The 25,061-nt window shown below is 55.2% G+C and overlaps 1 protein-coding gene across 3 annotated transcripts in view; it reads left to right on the forward strand.

Moving 5' to 3' along the window:
* The first annotated feature begins 23,461 nt into the window (after positions 1-23,461).
* The window catches only part of PREX1 (phosphatidylinositol-3,4,5-trisphosphate dependent Rac exchange factor 1), a 299,489-nt gene continuing 297,889 nt past the window's right edge, over positions 23,462-25,061 (forward strand). For all 3 annotated transcript variants that reach the window (XM_075571278.1, XM_075571280.1, XM_075571279.1), the window contains exon 1: positions 23,462-23,993. In XM_075571278.1, the coding sequence (XP_075427393.1) occupies positions 23,862-23,993 (132 nt within the window). In that variant the 5' untranslated portion in view covers positions 23,462-23,861. The remainder of the gene's footprint in view (positions 23,994-25,061) is intronic.

Raw genomic sequence — 25,061 nt, forward strand, 5'->3', positions numbered from 1 at the left:
CTGCCTCTCACCTGTCTCCCCTACAATCTATCCTAAACGCTGCTGCCAGAATCACTCTGCTCTTTCCTAAATCTGTCTCCGCGTCTCCCCTCCTGAAATCCCTCTCCTGGCTTCTGATCAAATCCTGCATCTCACACTCCATTCTTCTCCTCACTTTTAAAGCTTTACACTCTTCTGCCCCTCCTTACATCACAGCCCTAATTTCTCGCTATGCACCATCCCGACTCTTGCGTTCTGCTCAAGGATGTCTTCTCTCTACCCCCTTTGTATCTAAAGCCCTCTCCCACCTTAAACTTCTCTCACTGACTGCCCCACACCTCTGGAATGCCCTTCCCCTCAATACCCGACTAGCACCCTCTCTATCCACCTTTAAGGCCAATCTTAAAGCCAACCTCCTTAATGAAGCATATGAATAGCTCCGTGGCTGATACTATAAACCTCATACATCGACCTGGGCCCCATGCAGACGCACTTACCAGAACACCCTCCTACTGTCTCTGTACGTTCTTCCTACCTACCACTTAGATTGTAAGCTCTTCGGAGCAGGGGCTTTTTTCCTTATGTTACTTTTATGTTTGAAGCACTTCTTCCCATTAAGCGCTATTTTTATTTGTTATGTATATGATTGGCATGTGTGTCACTGCTGTGAAGCGCTATGTACATTAATGGCGCTATATAAAGAGATACATAAACACACTTGCACCTTTTTTGGTCCATCAAATGTACACGGGTTGGGACTTTCACTGATGACACCAAGTTCCACTAGATATGCTTGCTGGACGCCTCGCTCCACTTCCATGAAAGGAAGAGCGTGGACGGGATTAGAGATGTACAAATCTCTTGCAGTTCAATTTGCAAAAAGTTTTTTTCACAATGTTTGCATTCTTTGCAAAGGTTTCAACAAAAGATGTCTTTGGCTGGTGGCCACTATCACAGTGAATGTGTTAAAGCCGTCACGACCACTAATTCACTATGGTCCTTTGTGGGGTGGTACATTAAAGTAATGGGGGGTTTGGATGCAAGGCTGCTTCCAGATGTTGAAAGATCCCAGTATTTACAGCTCCCAGTAAGGAAGAGGAAGCGCAGGTGTGACAGTGTCAGTGACACTCTGTTTGATAAGAGCAGTGAAATCCCCGTTCTAATAATCGCGTGAATCCTATATCCGGCTGGCATGAGATTTAGGAGTATCAGCGTAGTACCAGTTAGTAAAAGAGGTTTCAGAGAGGTTCCTCAAACTCTTATCAGGAAGTGGATTCACACATTGCAAACTCCAGTCCCACAACGTTTTAATGCAGAGATCGATCTGGCATCGTTTTTATAAGAATTTAACAAAAGATCTCTATATACATTTTTTTTTTTTAATAATTTTTGTTATATTCGTTTTATCAATTTATGTATATTATTATGTATTAAAAACATTGTTTCTTAATATTGATTTATATTTGAAAAACATTTGTATAATTATTTTTTTTTAACCTTAAGACACAATTCCTCATCGATTTACAAGGGTTTAAGGCCGCCATCCTCCCCACTCCATCCTCCCCACTCTATTATTGTATAGTTTGAATTACAATTATATACAATTATGCTGTGGCCTTTTTCACCCAAAAACAGATCATTTGGTCTGTTTTTATTTACGGGTGGGGGTATTAAAAGGAAAGAGTAGCGTAATCAACACTTCACAAATGAAGTTTATGCTTGCGCGTGTGATATCTGACATGGTATTGTTATCTTATCTTGCTGTGACACTCATACTAATCCTTATTTAGCTCACTCATCCCTGTGGCAACGACATTTGAATAAAAAATCCAGCATTCGACACCTAATCTGCCTAAAATAACATGTACAGTTTGTTCTAAAAATAACATCTACCACTGGGGTCCCCCATCCTATAGCAATTTAATTTGTTCTTTTGCCTTCGGGCGCTGGATGGGTTTATTAATCTTCGATGGAATTTTGAAGAGATTAGGAGAAGGAATGAGAGATATAAATGAAGTAAGTCACTTGAACATAGAAAAAAAAACGAATTTGCATGAATGTTTTTTTTTCAGTTTTTGAGCTGTAAACTGTGCTTGTCACTTTCTGATAAGGGGGTGAGACAGAGTAAGGCAGAGCTTGTCACGTGCCACTTTGTTTCGATGCAAGAGACTGTAATTAGGTGAAAATTCTGCACGATTCTGAGAAGGTGTCCAGATTCATCTCATTTCTTGCAAAATGTAAACAGACATCGGTACTTTCTCCTGTGCCACTAAAGTGGATCTATTCCTAGCTGTATGAGTAATAGTCCGAAATAGATACAGTAATAAACGGAGCGTTGGGTCTCTTCTGTATGTCACTGCATGCCAATAGATGATATCTGTTTCCACGGATATATTGAGGCCCCAGAGCTGTCAAACCTTACAAGTATTGAACTGTTAAACGGGGTTAAAGAGGCAATCCAAGCGGCACTTTAAAAAGAAAAGTGTTACTATATGCAGCCTTTGATTATCTTTATAGAAAACCAATTACCTCAGCTGCCGATCAATTAGTTCTCCCGTGATCGATCAGCAAAATGCTGCTTCCCAGGGTTCACTTAATGGCCGCCTTTCAGTTTCAATCAATCCTTCAGTCTGTGTCCCTCAGCAGTTACAATGTATTCTGATATTACTAAGGTAACATTATCTATTGTTACAGTTTGCAGCTCAAATTGCTTGGAACATTGGCAACAAATTATCACAAACAGGAAAGTGTTGGAAAGATTTTGCACTGCTGGGGAGGAACACAAAACAGGACTGGCGCTAGAGGTAGTGAAAACAGGACTGGCGCTAGAGGTAGTGAACTGCTGGGGAGGTGGCTAAACCCTGCTATAGAAATCAGTATATTAAAACTGGCGTTAAGGTAGTAACTATTATCTAATACTACACAACTGATTTGTTTCAATAAAAATACACATACAGGATATTGCATGGATTACTCCTCTAAATACTATGGAGGATTCTTGTTTTCATCCCATTATAATTACAGTTATTATTATTATTATTATTATTAGTATAACAGTTATAAATGAAAAACAACAACTCAGGGGAAAGAGCAGGGCAGTTGCTCGGGGGCTGGGCAGTTTCCTCCATCCTGATTGGTTGCATTACCCAGCAGCGGCCTATCAGGAGGGTGTCGTCAGGAGCCTGGGGGTGTGGCTGAGCAGAGGAGGAAACAGCATGGAGTGGTGAGGTCTGTTGTGTGTGTATTTGTTCTGTCCTGTTTTGTGTGTGTTTGCTATGACTTGTTTGTGCCCTGTGACTCTGCCCCCTCGGTCTCCTGTCACTGACTGTCCCGTTGTGGGGGTTGTAGAGGGAGAGGGGGTTGGCCCGGTATTAAAGGGGTTGCACCCCATATGGCCACCCCCTGATCTCACCAGGGAGGCAAGGGGTTAACTGGGCTGCGGTCCAGGAATGTGGTTTACACCTTGTCATGTCATGAAAATGTATGTTCCCCTGTTCCCATGTTTCATTATAATCCTGTATTTTAAAGATGTTTTAAAGTGCATTTCTGTATCTCCAGTTCTGGAGGTCGCAGAGAGTTGATATTTGGCCAATATGTGGAGTCACTGTAGGCATTAAAAACTGGCAAATTTCGACCCACTGAGCCCACCAGAATGGAACTTATTAATATGTGTAGATATTAAAGTGTATGTATGGTATTTTGGATCTGTTCTGAAATTGCAGACGCCATCTGCCATGCTAATAGGTCATGACAAGCAGCCGGCTGATTGAGCCTAAGCACTGTGATCAAAAGGTAACTGCCCTGATTGTTTACACTAAGTACTAATCAACAGACCAAGTACTAATCAACAAGACTCTGCCACTCTAATTGTTACCTGAGGGCGGAGAATCATCAAACTGGAGTGGTTTGTAAGTGTTATGTCTACACCTACAAACAATGCAGATACTTCATTTGGTAGATTGGTCGTCGCCCCTGATTTAATTATAGGGCTACCCATAGAGTCCCAGTACACATGGGCTAATTAGCTGGGGGGCATGGGTTAATCTGTGTCTCCACGTTAGGGATTGGATACAGATAATTGTTCACCAACAGTCTGTATTCAATGTTAAGAATAGGGTTACACAGGTATATAAACTGTGCCAACCCTACAGTTTTTAGTTCTTCTTCTGATACCATCTTGAATGTCACCGGATTGCTGGAGAATTGCTAGCTGATACTTCTCCATCCCCCAACCCTAAGTAAGTGTTACCTTGTTGCCTGTTAATTGTACTATATTGCTGTGTTCACCTTTTTTAAGGAATAAATATATTTTATTATATCTAAGCCTCGTTCAGTTCAACCCAGATATTTGGTGTATTATTATATCTTGTCATAAGCTACCGTGACCGGGGGCCTGAGCAGCTGAGCACTGTGATTAGGGGTGCCCCAAGAGAAAAAAGGTGGGAAAGCAGTGACCTAGAGGGAATCAGGGACAATGTTGGAACAGAAGGTAAAGAGGCTGCTCATTGCAGGACGGAGCATGGCTCAGGTTGGAGTAGGTCCAGCTGCGCTGCTGTTCCCATTAAGGTTTGGGGGTGTGGATGTTAGGGGGTGTTACATAGTATGGAGATTGGTCCTGCCGCACAGCTGGTCCAATGGGGTTGGAGGAGAGCAGGGGTGGATGTCAGGAGTATGCCAGATAGGGAATTCCAGAGAGGGGGCAGCACGGGAGCAGGCGGAAGTGAGAGGGGTAGCACGGGAGCAGACGGAAATGAGAGGGGGCAGCACAGGAGCAGGCGGGAGTGAGAGGGGGCAGCACGGGAGCAGGCGGAAGTGAGGGGGCAGCACGGGAGCAGGCGGGAGTGAGAGGGGGCAGCACGAGAGCAGGCGGAAGTGAGAGGGGGCAGCACGGGAGCAGGCGGGAGTGAGAGGGGGCAGCACGGGAGCAGGCGGGAGTGAGAGGGGGCAGCACGGGAGCAGGCGGAAGTGAGGGGGCAGCACGGGAGCAGGCGGGAGTGAGAGGGGGCAGCACGAGAGCAGGCGGAAGTGAGAGGGGGCAGCAGGGGAGCAGGCGGAAGTGAGGGGGCAGCACGGGAGCAGGCGGGAGTGAGAGGGGGCAGCACGAGAGCAGGCGGAAGTGAGAGGGGGCAGCACGAGAGCAGGCGGAAGTGAGAGGGGGCAGCACGGGAGCAGGCGGGAGTGAGAGGGGGCAGCACGGGAGCAGGCGGAAGTGAGGGGGCAGCACGGGAGCAGGCGGGAGTGAGAGGGGGCAGCACGAGAGCAGGCGGAAGTGAGAGGGGGCAGCAGGGGAGCAGGTGGAAGTGAGGGGGCAGCACGAGAGCAGGCGGAAGTGAGAGGGGGCAGCACGAGAGCAGGCGGAAGTGAGAGGGGGCAGCACGGGAGCAGGCGGGAGTGAGGGGGCAGCACGGGAGCAGGCGGAAGTGAGGGGGCAGCACGGGAGCAGGCGGGAGTGAGAGGGGGCAGCACGAGAGCAGGCGGAAGTGAGAGGGGACAGCACGGGAGCAGGCGGGAGTGAGAGGGGGCAGCACGGGAGCAGGAGGAAGTGAGGGGGCAGCACGGGAGCAGGCGGAAGTGAGAGGGGCAGCATGGGAGCAGGTGGAAGTGAGGGGGCAGCACGGGAGCAGGCGGAAGTGAGGGGGCAGCACGGGAGCAGGCGGGAGTGAGGGGGCAGCACGGGAGCAGGCGGGAGTGAGAGGGGGCAGCACGGGAGCAGGCGGAAGTGAGAGGGGGCAGCACGGGAGCAGGCGGAAGTGAGAGGGGCAGCACGGGAGCAGGCGGGAGTGAGAGGGCAGCACGGGAGCAGGCGGAAGTGAGGGGGCAGCACGGGAGCAGGCGGGAGTGAGGGGGCAGCACGGGAGCAGGCGGAAGTGAGAGGGGGCAGCACGGGAGCAGGCAGAAGTGAGAGGGGGCAGCACAGGAGCAGGCGGAAGTGAGAGGGGGCAGCAGGGGAGCAGGCGGAAGTGAGGGGGCAGCACGGGAGCAGGCGGGAGTGAGAGGGGGCAGCACGAGAGCAGGCGGAAGTGAGGGGGCAGCACGGGAGCAGGCGGGAGTGAGAGGGGGCAGCACGGGAGCAGGCGGAAGTGAGAGGGGGCAGCACGGGAGCAGGCGGAAGTGAGGGGGCAGCACGGGAGCAGGCGGGAGTGAGAGGGGGCAGCACGGGAGCAGGCGGAAGTGAGAGGGATCAGCACGGGAGCAGGCGGAAGTGAGAGGGGCAGTACGGGAGCAGGCGGAAGTGAGGGGGCAGCACGGGAGCAGGCGGGAGTGAGAGGGGGCAGCACGGGAGCAGGCGGAAGTGAGGGTGCAGCACGGGAGCAGGCGGAAGTGAGGGGGCAGCACGGGAGCAGGCGGGAGTGAGAGGGCAGCACGGGAGCAGGCGGAAGTGAGGGGGCAGCACGGGAGCAGGCGGGAGTGAGGGGGCAGCACGGGAGCAGGCGGAAGTGAGAGGGGGCAGCAAGGGAGCAGGCGGGAGTGAGAGGGGGCAGCAGGGGAGCAGGCGGAAGTGAGGGGGCAGCACGGGAGCAGGCGGGAGTGAGAGGGGGCAGCACGGGAGCAGGCGGAAGTGAGGGGGCAGCACGGGAGCAGGCGGGAGTGAGAGGGGGCAGCACGGGAGCAGGCGGAAGTGAGAGGGGGCAGCACGGGAGCAGGCGGAAGTGAGAGGGGCAGCACGGGAGCAGGCGGGAGTGAGAGGGCAGCACGGGAGCAGGCGGAAGTGAGGGGGCAGCACGGGAGCAGGCGGGAGTGAGGGGGCAGCACGGGAGCAGGCGGGAGTGAGGGGGCAGCACGGGAGCAGGCGGGAGTGAGGGGGCAGCACGGGAGCAGGCGGGAGTGAGGGGGCAGCACGGGAGCAGGCGGAAGTGAGAGGGGGCAGCACAGGAGCAGGCGGGAGTGAGAGAGGGCAGCACGGGAGCAGGCGGAAGTGAGAGAGGGCAGCACGGGAGCAGGCGGGAGTGAGAGAGGGCAGCACGGGAGCAGGCGGAAGTGAGGGGGCAGCAGGGGAGCAGGCGGGAGTGAGAGGGGGCAGCACGGGAGCAGGCGGAAGTGAGAGAGGGCAGCACGGGAGCAGGCGGAAGTGAGGGGGCAGCACGGGAGCAGGCGGAAGTGAGGGGGCAGCACGGGAGCAGGCGGAAGTGAGGGGGCAGCACGGGAGCAGGCGGAAGTGAGGGGGCAGCACGGGAGCAGGCGGGAGTGAGGGGGGAGCAGGCGGAAGTGAGAGGGGGCAGCACGGGAGCAGGCGGGAATGAGAGGGGGCAGCACGGGAGCAGGCGTGAGTGAGAGGGGGAGCAGGCGGAAGTGAGAGGGGGCAGCACGGGAGCAGGCGGGAGTGAGAGGGGGCAGCACGGGAGCAGGCGGGAGTGAGAGGGGGCAGCACAGGAGCAGGCGGGAGTGAGGGGCAGCACGGGAGCAGGCGGAAGTGAGAGGGGGCAGCACGGGAGCAGGCGGAAGTGAGGGGGCAGCACGGGAGCAGGCGGGAGTGAGAGGGGGCAGCACGGGAGCAGGCGGAAGTGAGGGGGGGCAGCACGGGAGCAGGCGGGAGTGAGAGGGGTCAGCACGGGAGCAGGCGGAAGTGAGAGGGGGCAGCACAGGAGCAGACGGAAGTGAGGGGGCAGCACGGGAACAGGCGGAAGTGAGAGGGGGCAGCACGAGAGCAGGCGGAAGTGAGGGGGCAGCACGGGAGCAGGCGGGAGTGAGAGGGGGCAGCACGGGAGCAGGCGGAAGTGAGAGGGGGCAGCACGGGAGCAGGCGGAAGTGAGAGGGATCAGCACGGGAGCAGGCGGAAGTGAGAGGGGCAGCACGGGAGCAGGCGGAAGTGAGGGGGCAGCACGGGAGCAGGCGGGAGTGAGAGGGGGCAGCACGGGAGCAGGCGGAAGTGAGGGTGCAGCACGGGAGCAGGCGGAAGTGAGGGGGCAGCACGGGAGCAGGCGGGAGTGAGAGGGCAGCACGGGAGCAGGCGGAAGTGAGGGGGCAGCACGGGAGCAGGCGGGAGTGAGAGGGGGCAGCACGGGAGCAGGCGGAAGTGAGAGGGGGCAGCACGGGAGCAGGCGGAAGTGAGAGGGGCAGCACGGGAGCAGGCGGGAGTGAGAGGGCAGCACGGGAGCAGGCGGAAGTGAGGGGGCAGCACGGGAGCAGGCGGGAGTGAGGGGGCAGCACGGGAGCAGGCGGAAGTGAGAGGGGGCAGCACGGGAGCAGGCAGAAGTGAGAGGGGGCAGCACAGGAGCAGGCGGGAGTGAGAGAGGGCAGCACGGGAGCAGGCGGAAGTGAGAGAGGGCAGCACGGGAGCAGGCGGAAGTGAGGGGGCAGCAGGGGAGCAGGCGGGAGTGAGAGGGGGCAGCACGGGAGCAGGCGGAAGTGAGAGAGGGCAGCACGGGAGCAGGCGGAAGTGAGGGGGCAGCACGGGAGCAGGCGGAAGTGAGGGGGCAGCACGGGAGCAGGCGGAAGTGAGGGGGCAGCACGGGAGCAGGCGGAAGTGAGGGGGCAGCACGGGAGCAGGCGGGAGTGAGGGGGGAGCAGGCGGAAGTGAGAGGGGGCAGCACGGGAGCAGGCGGGAATGAGAGGGGGCAGCACGGGAGCAGGCGTGAGTGAGAGGGGGAGCAGGCGGAAGTGAGAGGTGGCAGCACGGGAGCAGGCGGGAGTGAGAGGGGGCAGCACGGGAGCAGGCGGGAGTGAGAGGGGGCAGCACAGGAGCAGGCGGGAGTGAGGGGCAGCACGGGAGCAGGCGGAAGTGAGAGGGGGCAGCACGGGAGCAGGCGGAAGTGAGGGGGCAGCACGGGAGCAGGCGGGAGTGAGAGGGGGCAGCACGGGAGCAGGCGGGAGTGAGAGGGGGCAGCACGGGAGCAGGCGGAAGTGAGGGGGGGCAGCACGGGAGCAGGCGGGAGTGAGAGGGGGCAGCACGGGAGCAGGCGGAAGTGAGAGGGGGCAGCACGGGAGCAGACGGAAGTGAGGGGGCAGCACGGGAACAGGCGGAAGTGAGAGGGGGCAGCACGGGAGCAGGCGGAAGTGAGAGGGGGCAGCACGGGAGCACACGGAAGTGAGAGGGGGCAGCACGGGAGCAGGCGGATTTGAGGGGGCAGCACGAGAGCAGGCGGAAGTGAGAGGGGGCAGCACGCGGATGTGAGAGGGAGCAGCACGGGAACAGGCGGATGTGAGAGGGGGCAGCACGGGAGCTGGCGGAAGTGAGAGGGGGCAGCACGCGGATGTGAGAGGGAGCAGCACGGGAGCAGGCGGAAGTGAGAGGTTGTAATAAGTAGAGATGGACGAATCCGCCCAAATCAGTTTCCCGGATTTTCGCTGATGTTACCCCCAATATCCGTTTTGTGGTGCAAAATTCGCAACCCATTGGCGGACTCTCGAGAAACGGATTGCCGAAACTGCGGATTGGATTCCAGAAATCCGTCCACGGGCGGCGGAATCCGCGGAGTGTATGGGTAATAATTTAAAATCCGCGAATTGCCCTGTAGATGGACGTTCACAGAGGTACACAATTGGAGACTTTGTGTAAGGTGAAATTATAACAAGGCTTTATTGTGCCTTTTCCTTTTCATCAGGAAATCATCCAAACACAGGGGGGGGAACAAAGCTTCTATTCACTTGGGAGTATTTCTAGTGAAACACTATGCAATTAATTCACATCCCCCTTAGTCAAGCATTTCTCCCAGCCCCAAACACATAGCATGAAATAAGCATATATAAGAAGTCTCTTAAGAATGAAAGTCTTATCTGTTAGCTGCTGTAGAGTAAGCTTCTCTGTTCTCCTGGAACCGCACCCGTGTGTGCACAGAAAATGTCAGCATCCAGGTTTAGAAGTCTTATTTGTCAGCTCCAGAGATCTGTGTTCTCTTGGTCAGTCTCTCCTGGGAGACTCAAGAACCACTGCTCTGTCTCCAAAGTTCAGCTCACAAGTGAGCTAAGGAGTCACTTCCTGTCTCAACAGACAGGCTTTTGTAAGCAATCTAAATCAGGCAGGTGGTGTTTATTAATTGACTACCAGCAGTTAACCACCACACTGCTAGATTAAAGGCACATTACTTGAACAGGGATTACTCACCTGTTACATGCCCTTTTTGTGATTGTTCCGCTGAAATCTACGCAACAAAGGAACCGGACGATCCGCTGTGGATCCAAATTTGCCACATAAAAAAATTAGTAATAAGGTGGGAGGAAAGGCGGAGGTCATAGGCAGAACATGGGGGGCGTTTAGGGATATATTTGGGGTTCAGGGCTGAGATGTTAGGGGGGGCAGCCTAAGAGCATCTATACATCTATGCAGTGTAGGGTTTAATAACTTCAGCCGTTGATGCCGTAAAGTAACACTATTGATCGATTTTAATGGTTCATGAGACCCATATAAACCCACAACGTGCCCCTGTATAAAGAAACCCACAACGTGCCCCTGTATAAAGAAACCCACAACGTGCCCCTGTATAAAGAAACACTCTGGGTGTCTTTGCACTGTTTCCATCGCTGATCTGAAGATACATTTTGCAGTCACATTACATATGCGAGACCATGAAGGCCGCTCATTCCAAGACATACAGTGTTTCTACATGACTGGTCTAAGAAAGTCTGGTCGCTCACGCAAAAACACTTCATCACCGGCTGCTTGCAATGTCAGGAGAAAACGTACAGAATGTCCTTGTTACCGCGTCCCGCCTCCGCCACTGTGTTTTATTCACACAAGGCAGCAGGTAACACAGCTAATAAGGTCAAATAGCACAGGAAAAACTAAACTGCATGCAGTGCGAGTCAAAACCGTCACAAACCCCAGTATAGTGTGTGTGTGTGTGTGTGTGTGTGTGTGTGTGTGTGTGTGTGTGCGTGTGTGTATATATATATACAGTGTTCGACAAATCACCCAAACATCTACTCGCCCAACCAAAAAATCTACTCGCCACCTAGTCCCGCCCCCAACCCCACCCCCAACCCTAGTCCCGCCCCCAACCCCGCTTTAAAATAAAATATATAAATAAAATACATTTAATAAATTCCTAGTCAGAACAACATTTGTTTTTGACATAAATGTATTTATTGTATTACATTATACTACAATTAGTCCTTGTTACGTGTGTGTGTGTGTGTGTGTGTGTGTGTGTGTGTGTGTGTGTAAATGTCGGAACTAGAAAAAAAAAACAGGTGTGAATGACTAGTTTCCTGAAGCCCTTAACCAGTGTCTGGACGTCCCCGCTTCACAATATCTAAAGCAGCAATCCCGCCTGGGATCTTACCTGATCCGCAGTCCCTCAATGTCCAGGTACCCTCATTCCCACAATGTTATACATTGGAGGGGAGGTGTTCCCTACCTGTCTTCTGGGTTAGGGGGGATTCCGATGTCTTCCGTGTGAAGCTTGAGTCATATCTGGAAGAAAGCAGTATAGGTTATATCGGTGTAGTATAGGGCAGTTAAGATATATAAGGGTAAATAGGATATCCAGATCCAGAGTGTGGGAGAGAGCGAGTGTGGGAGAGAGAGAGAGTGTGGGAGAGAGAGATTGAGAGAGGGGGAGAGAGAGAGTGTGGGAGGGAGAGAGAGAGTGTGGGAGGGAGAGAGAGAGAGTGTGGGAGGGAGAGAGAGAGAGTGTGGGAGGGAGAGAGAGAAAGTGTGGGAGAGAGAGAAAGTGTGGGAGAGAGTGTGGGAGAGAGAGAGTGTGGGAGAGAGTGTGGGGGAGAGAGAGTGTGGGGGAGAGAGAGTGTGGGGGAGAGAGAGTGGGAGAGAGAGAGAGAGAGGGAGAGTGTGGGAGAGAGGGAGAGTGTGGGAGAGAGAGGGAGAGTGTGGGAGAGAGAGGGAGAGTGTGGGAGAGTGTGGGAGAGAGAGGGAGAGAGAGGGAGAGTGTGGGAGAGAGAGGGAGAGTGTGGGAGAGAGAGAGTGTGTGAGAGAGAGAGAGTGTGCGAGAGAGAGAGAGAGTGTGGGAGAGAGAGAGTGTGGGAGAGAGTGTGGGAGAGAGTGTGGGGGAGTGAGAGAGAGTGTGGGGGAGAGAGAGAGAGTGGGAGAGAGTGAGAGAGAGAGTGGGAGAGAGAGAGTGTCGGAGAGAGAGAGTGTGGGAGAGAGAGTGTGAGGGAGAGAGAGTGAGAGAGAGAGAGAGTGGGAGAGAGAGGGAGAGTGTGGGAGAGAGAGGGAGAGTGTGGGTGAGTGTGGGAGAGAGAGGGAGAGAGAGGGAGAGTGAGGGAGAGAGAGGGAGAGTGTGGGAGAGAGAGGGAGTGTGGGAGAGAGAGTGAGAGTGTGGGAGAGAGAGAGAGTGTGGGAGAGAGAGAGAGTGTGTGGGAGAGAGAGTGTGGGAGAGAGAGAGTGTGTGGGGGAGAGAGAGAGTGTGTGGGGGAGAGAGAGTGTGTGGGGGAGAGAGAGAGTGGGAGAGAGAGAGTGGGGGGACACAGAGGGGGGAGACACAGAGGGGGGAGACACAGAGGGGAGAGACACAGAGGGGAGAGACACAGAGGGGAGAGACACAGAGGGGAGAGAGGGTGGGTGACACACACAAAGAGGGTGGGTGATACACACAGAGAGAGAAGGGGTGGGTGACTGACTGGGTGGGTGACTGGGTGGGGGGGTGACTGACTGACTGGGTATGTGACTGACTGACTGGGTGGGTGGGTGACTGACTGACTTTGACTGACTGACTGGGTGACTGACTGACTGGGTGGGTGACTGACTGACTGGGTGACTGACTGGGTGACTGACTGGGTGACTGGGTGACTGACTGACTGGGTGACTGACTGACTGGGTGACTGACTGACTGGGTGACTGACTGACTGACTGGGTGACTGGGTGACTGACTGACTGACTGAGTGGGTGACTGACTGACTGGGTGGGTGACTGACTGGGTGGGTGACTGACTGGGTGGGTGACTGACTAGTTTGACTGACTGACTGAGTGGGTGACTGACTGACTGAGTGGGTGACTGACTGACTGGGTGGGTGACTGACTGGGTGGGTGACTGACTGGGTGGGTGACTGACTGGGTGGGTGACTGACTGGGTGGGTGACTGACTGGGTGGGTAGTGACTAACTGGGTGGGTAGGTGACTGACTGACTGGGTGGGTAGGTGACTGACTAGGTGACTGACTGACTGGGTGGGTAGGTGACTGACTACTTGTGGTCTCTCTCTCTCCCCCACCCTACACACACACACACTCTCTCTCCCCCCCCCCCCTGAGTGTGAGTGGTGCTTTAAATGTTGGTGGTCTGATGACATCACTCACCCCGTATCTCCGGAGCAGATCTCTCTCCTCGGGGTTCCCCTGAGCCGGTGTCAGCTCAAACAGGCACTTCTCCCTCCCTCACGGAGCAGTGTCGGCCATCTTGCTCCCGACGGGGGACGGGGAGTGGGGGGAAGCACCAAGACTCGGCTCTCCAGCCTCCCCACCTCGTGCAAGCAAGGTAGGGGGCCGAGCACGGGAGGGGGCCGAGCACGGGAGGGGGCAGCACGGGAGGGGGCAGCACGGGAGGGGGCCAAGCACGGGAGGAGGCCAGCACGGGAGGGGGCCAAGCACGGGAGGAGGCCAAGCACGGGAGGGGGCAGCACGGGAGGGGGCCAAGCACGGGAGGAGGCCAAGCACGGGAGGGGCCAGCACGGGAGGGGGCCAAGCACGGGAGGAGGCCAAGCACGGGAGGGGCCAGCACGGGAGGGGGCCAAGCACGGGAGGAGGCCAAGCACGGGAGGGGGCCAGCACGGGAGGAGGCCAAGCACGGGAGGGGGCCGAGCACGGGAGGGGGCCGAGCACGGGAGGGGGCAGCGCACGGGAGGGGGCAGCGCACGGGAGGGGGCCAGCACAGGAGGAGGCCAAGCACGGGAGGGGGCCAAGCACGGGAGGGGGCCAAGCACAGGAGGCCAAGCACGGGAGGGGCCAGCACCGGAGGAGGCCAAGCACGGGAGGAGGCCAAGCACGGGAGGAGGCCAAGCACGGGAGGGGGCCAGCACGGGAGGGGGCCAAGCACGGGAGGGGGCCAAGCACGGGAGGGGGCCAAGCACGGGAGGGGCCAGCACGGGAGGAGGCCAAGCACGGGAGGGGCCTGCACGGGAGGAGGCCAAGCACGGGAGGGGGCCAGCACGGGAGGAGGCCAAGCACGGGAGGGGGCCAAGCACGGGAGGGGGCCAAGCACAGGAGGAGGCCAAGCACGGGAGGGGGCCAAGCACGGGAGGGGGCCAAGCACAGGAGGAGGCCAAGCACGGGAGGAGGCCAAGCACGAGAGGGGGCCAAGCACGGGAGGGGGCCAAGCACGGGAGGGGGCCAGCACGGGAGGAGGCCAAGCACGGGAGGGGGCCAAGCACGGGAGGGGGCCAAGCACAGGAGGAGGCCAAGCACGGGAGGGGGCCAAGCACGGGAGGGGGCCAAGCACAGGAGGAGGCCAAGCACGGGAGGAGGCCAAGCACGAGAGGGGGCCAAGCACGGGAGGGGGCCAAGCACAGGAGGAGGCCAAGCACGGGAGGAGGCCAAGCACGGGAGGGGCCAGCACGGGAGGGGCCAGCACGGGAGGGGGCAGCACGGGAGGGGGCAAGCACGGGAGGGGGCAGCACGGGACGAGGCCAAGCACGGGACGAGGCCAAGCACGGGAGGGGCCAGCACGGGAGGAGGCCAAGCACGGGAGGGGGCCAAGCACGGGAGGAGGCCAAGCACGGGAGGGGCCAGCACGGGAGGGGGCAGCACGGGAGGAGGCCAAGCACGGGAGGGGCCAGCACGGGAGGAGGCCAAGCACGGGAGGGGCCAGCACGGGAGGGGGCAAGCACGGGAGGGGGCAGCACGGGAGGAGGCCAAGCACGGGACGAGGCCAAGCACGGGAGGGGCCAGCACGGGAGGAGGCCAAGCACGGGAGGGGGCCAAGCACGGGAGGAGGCCAAGCCCGGGAGGAGGCCAAGCACGGGAGGGGCCAGCACAGGAGGAGGCCAAGCACGGGAGGAGGCCAAGCACGAAAGGAGGCCAAGCACGGGAGGGGGCCAGCACGGGAGGAGGCCAAGCACGGGAGGGGGCCAGCACGGGAGGGGGCCAAGCACGGGAGGGGGCCAAGCACGGGAGGAGGCCAAGCACGGGAGGAGGCCAAGCACGGGAGGAGGCCAAGCACGGGAGGGGCCAGCACGGGAGGAGGCCAAGCACGGGAGGAGGCCAAGCACGGGAGGAGGCCAAGCACGGGAGGAGGCCAAGCACGGAAGGGACCAGCACGGGAGGAGGCCAAGAACGGGAGGGGCCAGCACGGGAGGAGGCCAAGCACGGGAGGCCAGCACGGGAGGGGGCCAAGCAAGGGAGGGGGCCAGCACGGGAGGGGGCAGCATGGGAGGGGGCCAAGCACGGGAGGAGGCCAAGCACGGGAGGAGGCCAAGCACGGGAGGGGCCAGCACGGGAGGAGGCCAAACACGGGAGAAGGCCAGCACGGGAGGAGGCCAAGCATGGGAGCGAGCCAGCACGGGAGGGGGCCAAGCACGGGAGGAGGCCAAGCACGGGAGGAGGCCAAGCACGGGAGGAGGCCAGCACGGGAGGGGGCAGCACGGGAGGAGGCCAAGCATGGCAGCGAGCCAGCACGGGAGGGGGCCAAGCACGGGAGGAGGCCAAGCACGGGAGGGGGCCAAGCACGGGAGGGGCCAGCACGGGAGGAGGCCAAGCACGGGAGGAGGCCAAGCACGGGAGGGGCCAGCACGGGAGGAGGCCAAGCACGGGAGGGGGCCAGCACGGGAGGAGGCCAAGCACGGGAGGAGGCCAAGCACGGGAGTGGCCAGCACGGGAGGGGGCCAAGCACGGGAGGAGGCCAATCACGGGAGGGGGGCAAGCACGGGAGGAGGCCAATCACGGGAGGGGGGCAAGCACGGGAGGGGGCCAAGCACGGGAGGAGGCCAAGCACGGGAGGGGGCCAACACGGGAGGAGGCCAAGCACGGGAGGAGGCCAAGCACGGGAGGGGGCAGCACGGGAGGAGGCAAAGCACGGGAGGAGGCCAAGCACGGGAGGAGGCCAAGCACGGGAGGAGGCCAAGCACGGGAGGAGGCCAAGCACGGGAGGAGGCCAAGCACGGGAGGGGGGCAAGCACGGGAGGAGGCCAGCACGGGAGGAGGCCAAGCACGGGAGGAGGCCAAGCACGGGAGGGGGCAGCACGGGAGGAGGCCAAGCACGGGAGGGGGCAGCACGGGAGGAGGCCAAGCACGGGAGGGGGCCAAGCACGGGAGGAGGCCAAGCACGGGAGGAGGCCAAGCACGGGAGGAGGCCAAGCACGGGAGGGGGCCAGCACGGGAGGAGGCCAAACACGGGAGAAGGCCAAGCACGGGAGGGGGCCAAGCACGGGAGGGGGCCAAGCACGGGAGGGGGCCAAGCACGGGAGGGGGCCAAGCACGGGAGGGGGCCAAGCACGGGAGGAGGCCAGCACGGGAGGGGGCAGCACGGGAGGGGGCCAAGCACGGGAGGGGGCCAAGCACGGGAGGGGGCCAAGCACGGGAGGGGGCAGCACGGGAGGGGGCCAAGCACGGGAGGGGGCCAAGCACGGGAGGGGGCCAAGCACGGGAGGGGGCCAAGCACGGGAGGGGGCCAAGCACGGGAGGGGGCAGCACGGGAGGGGCCAAGCACGGGAGGGGGCAGCACGGGAGGGGCCAAGCACGGGAGGGGGCCAAGCACGGGAGAAGGCCAAGCACGGGAGGGGCCAAGCACGGGAGGAGGCCAACACGGGAGGGGGCAGCACGGGAGGGGGCAGCACGGGAGGGGGCAGCACGGGAGGGGGCCAAGCACGGGAGGGGGCAGCACGGGAGGGGGCCAAGCACGGGAGGGGGCCAAGCACGGGAGGGGGCCAAGCATGGCAGCAAGCCAGCACGGGAGGAGGCCAGCACGGGAGGGGGCAGCACGGGAGGGGGCCAAGCACGGGAGGGGGCCAAGCACGGGAGGGGGCCAAGCACGGGAGGAGGCCAAGCACGGGAGGGGCCAGCACGGGAGGAGGCCAGCACAGGAGGGGGCCAAGCACGGGAGGGGGCCAAGCACGGGAGGGGGCCAAGCACGGGAGGGGGCCAGCACGGGAGGAGGCCAAGCACGGGAGGGAGCCAGCCCGGGAGGGGGCCAAGCACGGGAGGAGGCCAAGCACGGGAGGGGGCCAGCACGGGAGGGGGCAGCACGGGAGGGTTCCAAGCACGGGAGGAGGCCAAGCACGGGAGGAGGCCAAGCACGGGAGGGGGCAGCACGGGAGGAGGCCAAGCACGGGAGGAGGCCAAGCACGGGAGGAGGCCAAGCACGGGAGGGGGCCAAGCACGGGAGGAGGCCAAGCACGGGAGGGGGCAGCACGGGAGGAGGCCAAGCACGGGAGGAGGCCAGCACGGGAGGGGGCCAAGCACGGGAGGGGGCAGCACGGGAGGGGGCCAAGCACGGGAGGGGGCCAAGCACGGGAGGGGGCCAAGCACGGGAGGAGGCCAGCACGGGAGGGGGCAGCACGGGAGGGGGCAGCACGGGAGGAGGCCAGCATGGGAGGGGGCAGCACGGGAGGAGGCCAAGCACGGGAGGAGGCCAGCACGGGAGGGGGCCAAGCACGGGAGGGGGCCAAGCACGGGAGGGGGCCAAGCACGGGAGGGGGCCAAGCACGGGAGGGGGCCAAGCACGGGAGGAGGCCAGCACGGGAGGGGGCAGCACGGGAGGGGGCCAAGCACGGGAGCGAGCCAGCACGGGAGGGGGCAGCACGGGAGGGGGCAGCACGGGAGGAGGCCAGCATGGGAGGGGGCAGCACGGGAGGGGGCAGCACGGGAGGAGGCCAGCATGGGAGGGGGCAGCACGGGAGGGGGCAGCACGGGAGGGGGCCAAGCACGGGAGGGGGCCAGCATGGGAGCGGGCAGCACGGGAGCGGGGCCAAGCACGGGAGGGGGCAGCACGGGAGGGGGCCAAGCACGGGAGGGGGCCAAGCACGGGAGGGGGCCAAGCACGGGAGCGAGCCAGCATGGGAGCGGGCAGCACGGGAGCGGGGCCAAGCACGGGAGGGGGCAGCACGGGAGCGGGGCAAGCAGAGGAGCGAGGCAAGCACATGGCAGCGGGGCAAGCACGGGAGAGGGGCAGCACATGGGAGCGGGGCAGGGGCAGCACCCCACCCACATGCACAGCCGCGCAACACAACCCCTCCCCCTATCTCCCGCATCCCAGGTGGCGGACACCCCAGGGCAGGGGGGGGGAGGAGATCAGGAGGGGGAGGAGATCAGGGGGAAGGGGCTAACCCAGCGCTGCCTGCCGGCCCTCTTCCCGGCGTTAGCCCAATCAGGGAGGGGGATTATTTATTTATTTAAAAAAAAAAAATACAAATTGCCACGAGCAGGGGAATTCATAGAGCCGCAGCAACGGCTCGCCAGCGGCCAACATCCACCCGCCACGGGCGCGTAGTTATAATGAATTGTCGAACACTGTATATATATATTTTGGTTATACCTTGACGTTTGGTATTTTATTTATTTATAAAATGTGTTAGCAGGAAGTAATACATTGAGAGTTACCTCTCGTTTTCAGGCATGTCCTGGGCATAGTTAATATGACATATAATACATGGTTAAAAATACAGTTACATGAATGAACAGGGTATACATTATATACAATACACATGCAGGCTTACGACGCTTTGGCCAAAGGGTTTAACTAAATAACCGAGTAATTACTATTATTGAAGTATTTAAACTTTATACTTATTACCATATATATTCTGGAGCCACAGGGAATATGCGGATATAGTGTGGCCAGGCAGCGTAACTCGTTCCTTTCACAAGCACCACAAGTTCTGTGTCTTTTCTTCACTTTATTGGAAAGCAGCAGCTATACAACGTTACCGGCAGACAATGGGGCAGTGAGAGAGGACTGAGGGTGCTTATAGTGGGGAAACAATACTCTTACCAAGCGCTGGGAGGCAGGAGTAGCGCTTACTTAGCCTGCCCGGGGAGAAAAGAAAGATTAAGGGAAGGATGTCACAGGAAGAGAGGCTGGGCTGAGCAAACTGGGAATACAGGCGGGGGGCAATGGAACAGTCCACTTTGCCAGGGGAATCACAGGGGTTGTCACGGCAACCAACTGCAGCAAGCCAAAAGATGAGAACATAACTAAATGTATCAATTTCCATCAGCACTGGGAATTATAACTGCAGGGAAAACAACATTAAATAAGGGGCTAGCAGGCAGAGCTGTTCCAGGGCAATATATGTTTTGTCAATTTGATGTAGCATTGGGCACCTCTGTCTTTTGTGTATATATATATATATATATACATATATACATACATACATACATACATATATATATATATATACTTAGTTAAGTTATGGTGGGTAAAAAAAGTGACAAAAACCCTCCACAGCAAAGCATATAGCAAATGGAAATATTACTGTATGCTCATCTGCATGTCTTAGACAGGTCTGCAACCCCACTGTGTGCTCATTTGAATGCCATTTCCCAGAATCCCTTGCTGCAGTGGAAGTGCTGTGTGCTGGGTGATAATGTTGAAAGGCGGGGATGCAGTTAAAGGGGAAACCTCCTAGGTTGGGTGACCATATTTTCCTTGGGACAAACTTCACGCATGTGCGACTCGCGAAGCCGACCGCGCATACTCGACTGAGCCACCTGTGCTAAAGCTGGGATAGCCTTAAAACCTGACCTGTTGGGGGTCTTGAGGACTGAAGTTGAGAACCCCCGCATTAAAAGGTTTCTAGGTAATTGCGAGTGAGTGTGTTACTACATTGCTAAGCACTGGGGTGAGGAGTGTAAGTCCATAAAATGCCAGCTCTTCATCCCCCAAATGTCAAACATTCCTAACATGTCACCACGATACGGCATATCCTTCTGGGCTGAAGCAGGGGCTCGGTCAGTAAAGGCATGGACACTAGAAACCAGAACACTGATGTCCCCGATTCATATCCCAGTGTGAGAAGCGTGTGACCTTGTAACCCTCAATGTCTCAGGGACAAAATAGCGGGGTCAAATTCTAGGTGAGGGGCGGCCAACTCCAGTCCTCAAGGGCCGCCAACAGGTCAGGTTTTCAGGATATCCTTGCTTCAGCACCGGTGGCTCAGTCGAACACTGCACCAGCTGTGCTGAAGCAGGGATATCCTGAAAACCTGACGTGTTTTGTAACTCTTGAGGACTGCAGTTGGCCGCTCCTGTTCTAGATTAAGTGCCGAGTTTCACATACTAAATTGGGAAGGACTTTGAGATTAAAGTGCTGTACGAAATAAAGTGATGGTCTGCTGCATGTTTTCCAGCTCTGGTCCCAGTGTATGGTGCGGCCCAATAATCCAGAACTTCTATGGAGAATGTAGACCCAGGACTTGGGTAAAACTAGAGTTAAAGAAGCCAAAACTATAATTTCCTGTTAATTATTTTATAGATTTAATTTACCATCCTGGCTGTGAATAAAGGAACATGCAGAAGTTTGCTCTGCGTCTGACACACCCCGGCTGTTAAAAAAAAAAAAAAAAGTTATTTATCAAAGACTAAAGTTGCAAAAAATGGGTGAAAATAGACATTTATCAGATTTAAAAATGCATTCCCCCCCTCCTGGTTTTGCCGACTTTAATAAATGACCCCATTGGGTTAAAACTCCTACTGTATCTTATAATAAAACAAGTCCCATACTTACACAGCCCTTCAGAATTTAACGCACAGACAATATAACATCATGTTAGAAACATGCCCTTTTTTTAGTGTTAGAAAGAATGATTTCCACAATCTCTTGTGTTTAAGGTCAGCATTGTAAGCTTTACACTGGGATCTGCGGAGAACGCCATTTTAACCTTCCTGACACTTAATATTCCGAACGCTTATATATCCTGAATGATGCGTAACATAGAAAAAATAAAAACAGCGTTCTAAAGAATGAGATGTTTCCCGAAAAGTGCAAAGAAAAGTGAAAACTGCAGCGTTACAGGGAGCCCCGTACTGTTCACTGTTATTTTCACCTATAAGGCAGTGACTGTAATATCATCTAAATGTATTTACATTTATTATTGCACTAACATTGCACACACTTTCTACTGCAGGAAAATTGATTCTTTAGCCCCGGGGGGCTCAACTCCGGGGGGCTCAACTCCGGGACCCAAGATGTATGGTTTTTAGAATATCTCAGTCTCTGATATACTGAGCCTTTGATTGAGCCACCTGTGCTGAAGCAGGGACTGATTGAGCCACCTGTGCTGAAGTATGGATATACTGAAAACCTGACCTTTTGGGGGGGGGGGGGGGTTGATGGCTGGGTTGAGCCCCCCTGCATTTTTGCTTTTCTTGTAGTCGTTGTAGATTGCCAGTAGAGGGGGCTAACGCTGCAATCATTTGTAGGTACAATATACTGTATTGTGATGTGCAATGTTTCAGGGGCTATTCATCAACAGTGGGGCAAGAAAGAAATCTGAACCGGCGCTATCAAGATAATTACCCCCCATAGATTTCAAAGGGATTCTTTTACTTTGATAAATCTGGTGATGTGTTTTTCACCAATGTTCCGTATCTTTGTACTAATTAATGAATACACTTTAATGTACGACAGCATCGATACTGATCTGTCAGCGGTCACCGATTCTTATCATTAATGGAGCCAGAATAATACAAATCAGTAATACTTTTCTATTCAAATAATTTTTTTGGGGGGGTGGGGCCAAGAACCCTAACTGTGCACGCAATGTCTTGTATATAATGTATACCCTGTTCATTTATGTAACTGTACTTGTAACCATGTATTATTTGTTTTACTCTGTGCCCAGGACATACTTGAAAACGAGAGGTAACTCTCAATGTATCACTTCCTGGTAAAATATTTTATAAATAAAATAAATAAATAATAAATGTAATGGGATTTTCTCTTTTGATAATTCGGGTGTTTGTCTCCGGATTTGCATCAGGGAGATTGTGTCGAATGAAACGGTCAGTGGCTGATGTACCTGCAAAACCAGGGGCAAAATAATCTCCCCAGATTTGTCTTTAAGGTATAGACAAGCCAGGACCCCCCCCCCCCCCCCTCAACAGGTCAGGTTTACAGGATATCCCTGCTTCAGCACAGGGGGCTACATCAGAGACCTATGTACTAATTAAAGGAACCTAGCCATTTCTTTGTCATTGTTTCTGAATTTTGCTCTGGTTTTGAATGACTTTTCTGAGCTCTACAGACCCACTAGTGACACTTACCTCATATTTATATACACGAGCAATAAGCGCGTTCCATATTCACTCTAAACTGCTCTTAATTGTTGTGTTGGGGGAGGGCCCCCACTTCTGCATAAAACACCCCCCATGTACCTGTAATGAAGTTTGGGGAGGGGAGTCAGTTATCAAAATGTTCCAGCTACAACTTGGGGCAAAAAAAATATCCAATGGAGATGTTCCCTACTAAATTCCGTCAGCAATATTCCTATTCAATTTGAGGGTTTGAACAAGGTCCCCTCCCCCATCCAAATTGTCAGCTTCATAAAACAGGAAGCCCAGATCCTGTGATAAATCCAGTTCTGCATATTAAGGCCTGCTGGGGATTCTGTAGCTAAAGATTCATGCAGCAATCTTACAAAGGTGCCATACATTCATGTATACATGCATGTATATATATATATATATATATATATATATATATATATATATATATATATAATATACATACATACACAGCATATCACAGGTTTCATTAACCCATGTGCTGCCAATGTGATGTGTTGGGTCCACAAAGATCTTATTTCGCATCAATGTTTTTCCTAATCCAAAACATGAATAAGGAATATTTCGCCTCATTTAGTTTTTCTTGAATAGAGATGCGTTAAATTGGCATGTAAGCTGCTATTTAATGCGAATGTGCTTTACTGATTATTGTATTACCTGTGCTCAGCTGTAAATGCAGTCTTTTCCTTTCTTTTCCTTTCAAATCATTGTTTCCATTTGAAAAAATATTAAAAAAATGTTAATTTATACAGTATTACACACAAGTATGAAGGATAACATTGGGAAATATATAAGTAGACTATATACAAACAAAAACCTTAACTTGTGGGGGGGGAAAAATATATATATATACACACAGAATATATTTTAAAGAAATATCTATATACATACACACATTAACAGATATATATCAGATGGATATTGTATAACATTTAAAACACAACACACACCTCCACACCTTTAACCCTCTCCCCCCTCCCTGGTTGAGCCCTTGCTCACACACATTGTACGTTTTAGCCTGAGCAGGGGTTTGCAGACGGTCCCTGGCGGCAGCAGCAGTCCAGCTCAGAGACAGAGGAAGGCATCCCTTCCAGCAGCACAGCCTGTGTGCATGTGTTACTGTGTGTGTGCATGTGTTACTGTGTGTGTGCATGTGTTACTGTGTGTGTGCATGTGTTACTGTGTGTGTGTGCATTTCCTCTCTACCAGCAGCACAGCCTGTGTGTGTGTGTGACATGCATTTCCTTTCTACCAGCAGTTAGCAGCACCGTGTGTGTTACTGTGTGTGTGTTACATGGATCTCCTCCCTACCAGCAGCTGAGATCAGAGAGAGGAGTGTGTGTCTGTCCCTGTGTGTGTCCCTGCGTGGGGGGGGGGGGGGGGGTGTCTGTGTGTGGGGTGGGTGAGTCATTGTGTGTCTGGGTGTAATCCGCTGGGAACATCAGTGCAAACTTTGCCAGCTCCTCACACCTTGTTACTGCTGCTCAGTGATTGATGAGCTGGGGGTGAGTGTGTCTGTGTGTGGGGTGTGTGTGTGTCTGGGTGTTATCCTCACACCTTGTTACTGCTGCTCAGTGATTGATGAGCTGGGGGTGAGTGCAGGGGGGCTGCTCAGCCCCTCTACAGAATGACTTTGGGGTCTCTTGCTGGCCAGGACAGAAGAAGAGGGGCCAGTTGTTTGGCATGAAGTTGTGACCAAGAAGCCCACGTTGCAGCCTGATTGTGGGGGGCTCGCCTGGAGAGGACTGGTTTCTTGGGGGGGCTGTGATCAGGGAGGAGATGGAAGCAGAGAGGTTTGGGGGTCCCCTGGATAAGGACTCGGAGAGACAGCTCCGGCTCAGGCTGTGTGTCCTGAATGAGATGCTGAGCACAGAGAGGGACTATGTGAGCACCCTGCACTTTCTGCAGTCTGTAAGTACAATCATCTTCTTCCCTTATATATACACACACACACACACACACACACACACACACACACACACACTGCACTTTCTGCAGTCTGTAAGTACAATCATCTTCCCTTATATATACACACACACACACACACACACACACACACACACACACACACACACACACACACACACACCCTTCACTTTCTGCAGTCTGTAAGTACAATCATCTTCCCTTATATACACACACACACACACACACACACACTGCACTTTCTGCAGTCTGTAAGTACAATCATCTTCCCTTATATACACACACACACTGCACTTTCTGCAGTCTGTAAGTACAATCATCATCTTCTCATATATACACACACACATACACTGCACTTTCTGCAGTCTGTAAGTACAATCATCTTCCCTTATATACACACACACCCTGCACTTTCTGCAGTCTGTAAGTACAATCATCTTCCCTTATATACACACACACACCCTGCACTTTCTGCAGTCTGTAAGTACAATCATCTTCCCTTATATACACACACACACACACACACCCTGCACTTTCTGCAGTCTGTAAGTACCATCATCATCTTCTCTTATATACACACACACCCTGCAATTTCTGCAATCTGTAAGTACAATCATCATCTTCTCTTATATTATATGTATATCTCCTGCAGTCTGTAAGTACAAGAGACTCCTCACATCTTGTCTCATGAAGTACATGGGGAACCATAATCACTTGTACTGTGCCATTTCCAGATAACTGAATTGTCCATGTATGTTTGTATATATATATATATATGTATGTAAAACAATGTCGAACTATATATATATTATATAACTATATATATATATATATATATTCTAATCCTGTATATAATATTAGTATGCATTGCTTGTTGGCGCATTCAGGGCTGTGTAAAGCTGACCAGTGCAATAGTAAGTCTCTTATCTCAACTAATTCTAATCAGGATATTTGTGTGACCCCCTCACTCCCTCCCATTGAAGGGTATGGGGACCACTGATGTGTGAGACATGGTGGTGTACTTAGGGGAGGGGGGGAGTGATTACCCTAAAG

The sequence above is a fragment of the Ascaphus truei genome, chromosome 15, assembly GCF_040206685.1.
Source record: "Ascaphus truei isolate aAscTru1 chromosome 15, aAscTru1.hap1, whole genome shotgun sequence".
Classification (NCBI taxonomy): Eukaryota; Metazoa; Chordata; class Amphibia; order Anura; family Ascaphidae; genus Ascaphus; species Ascaphus truei.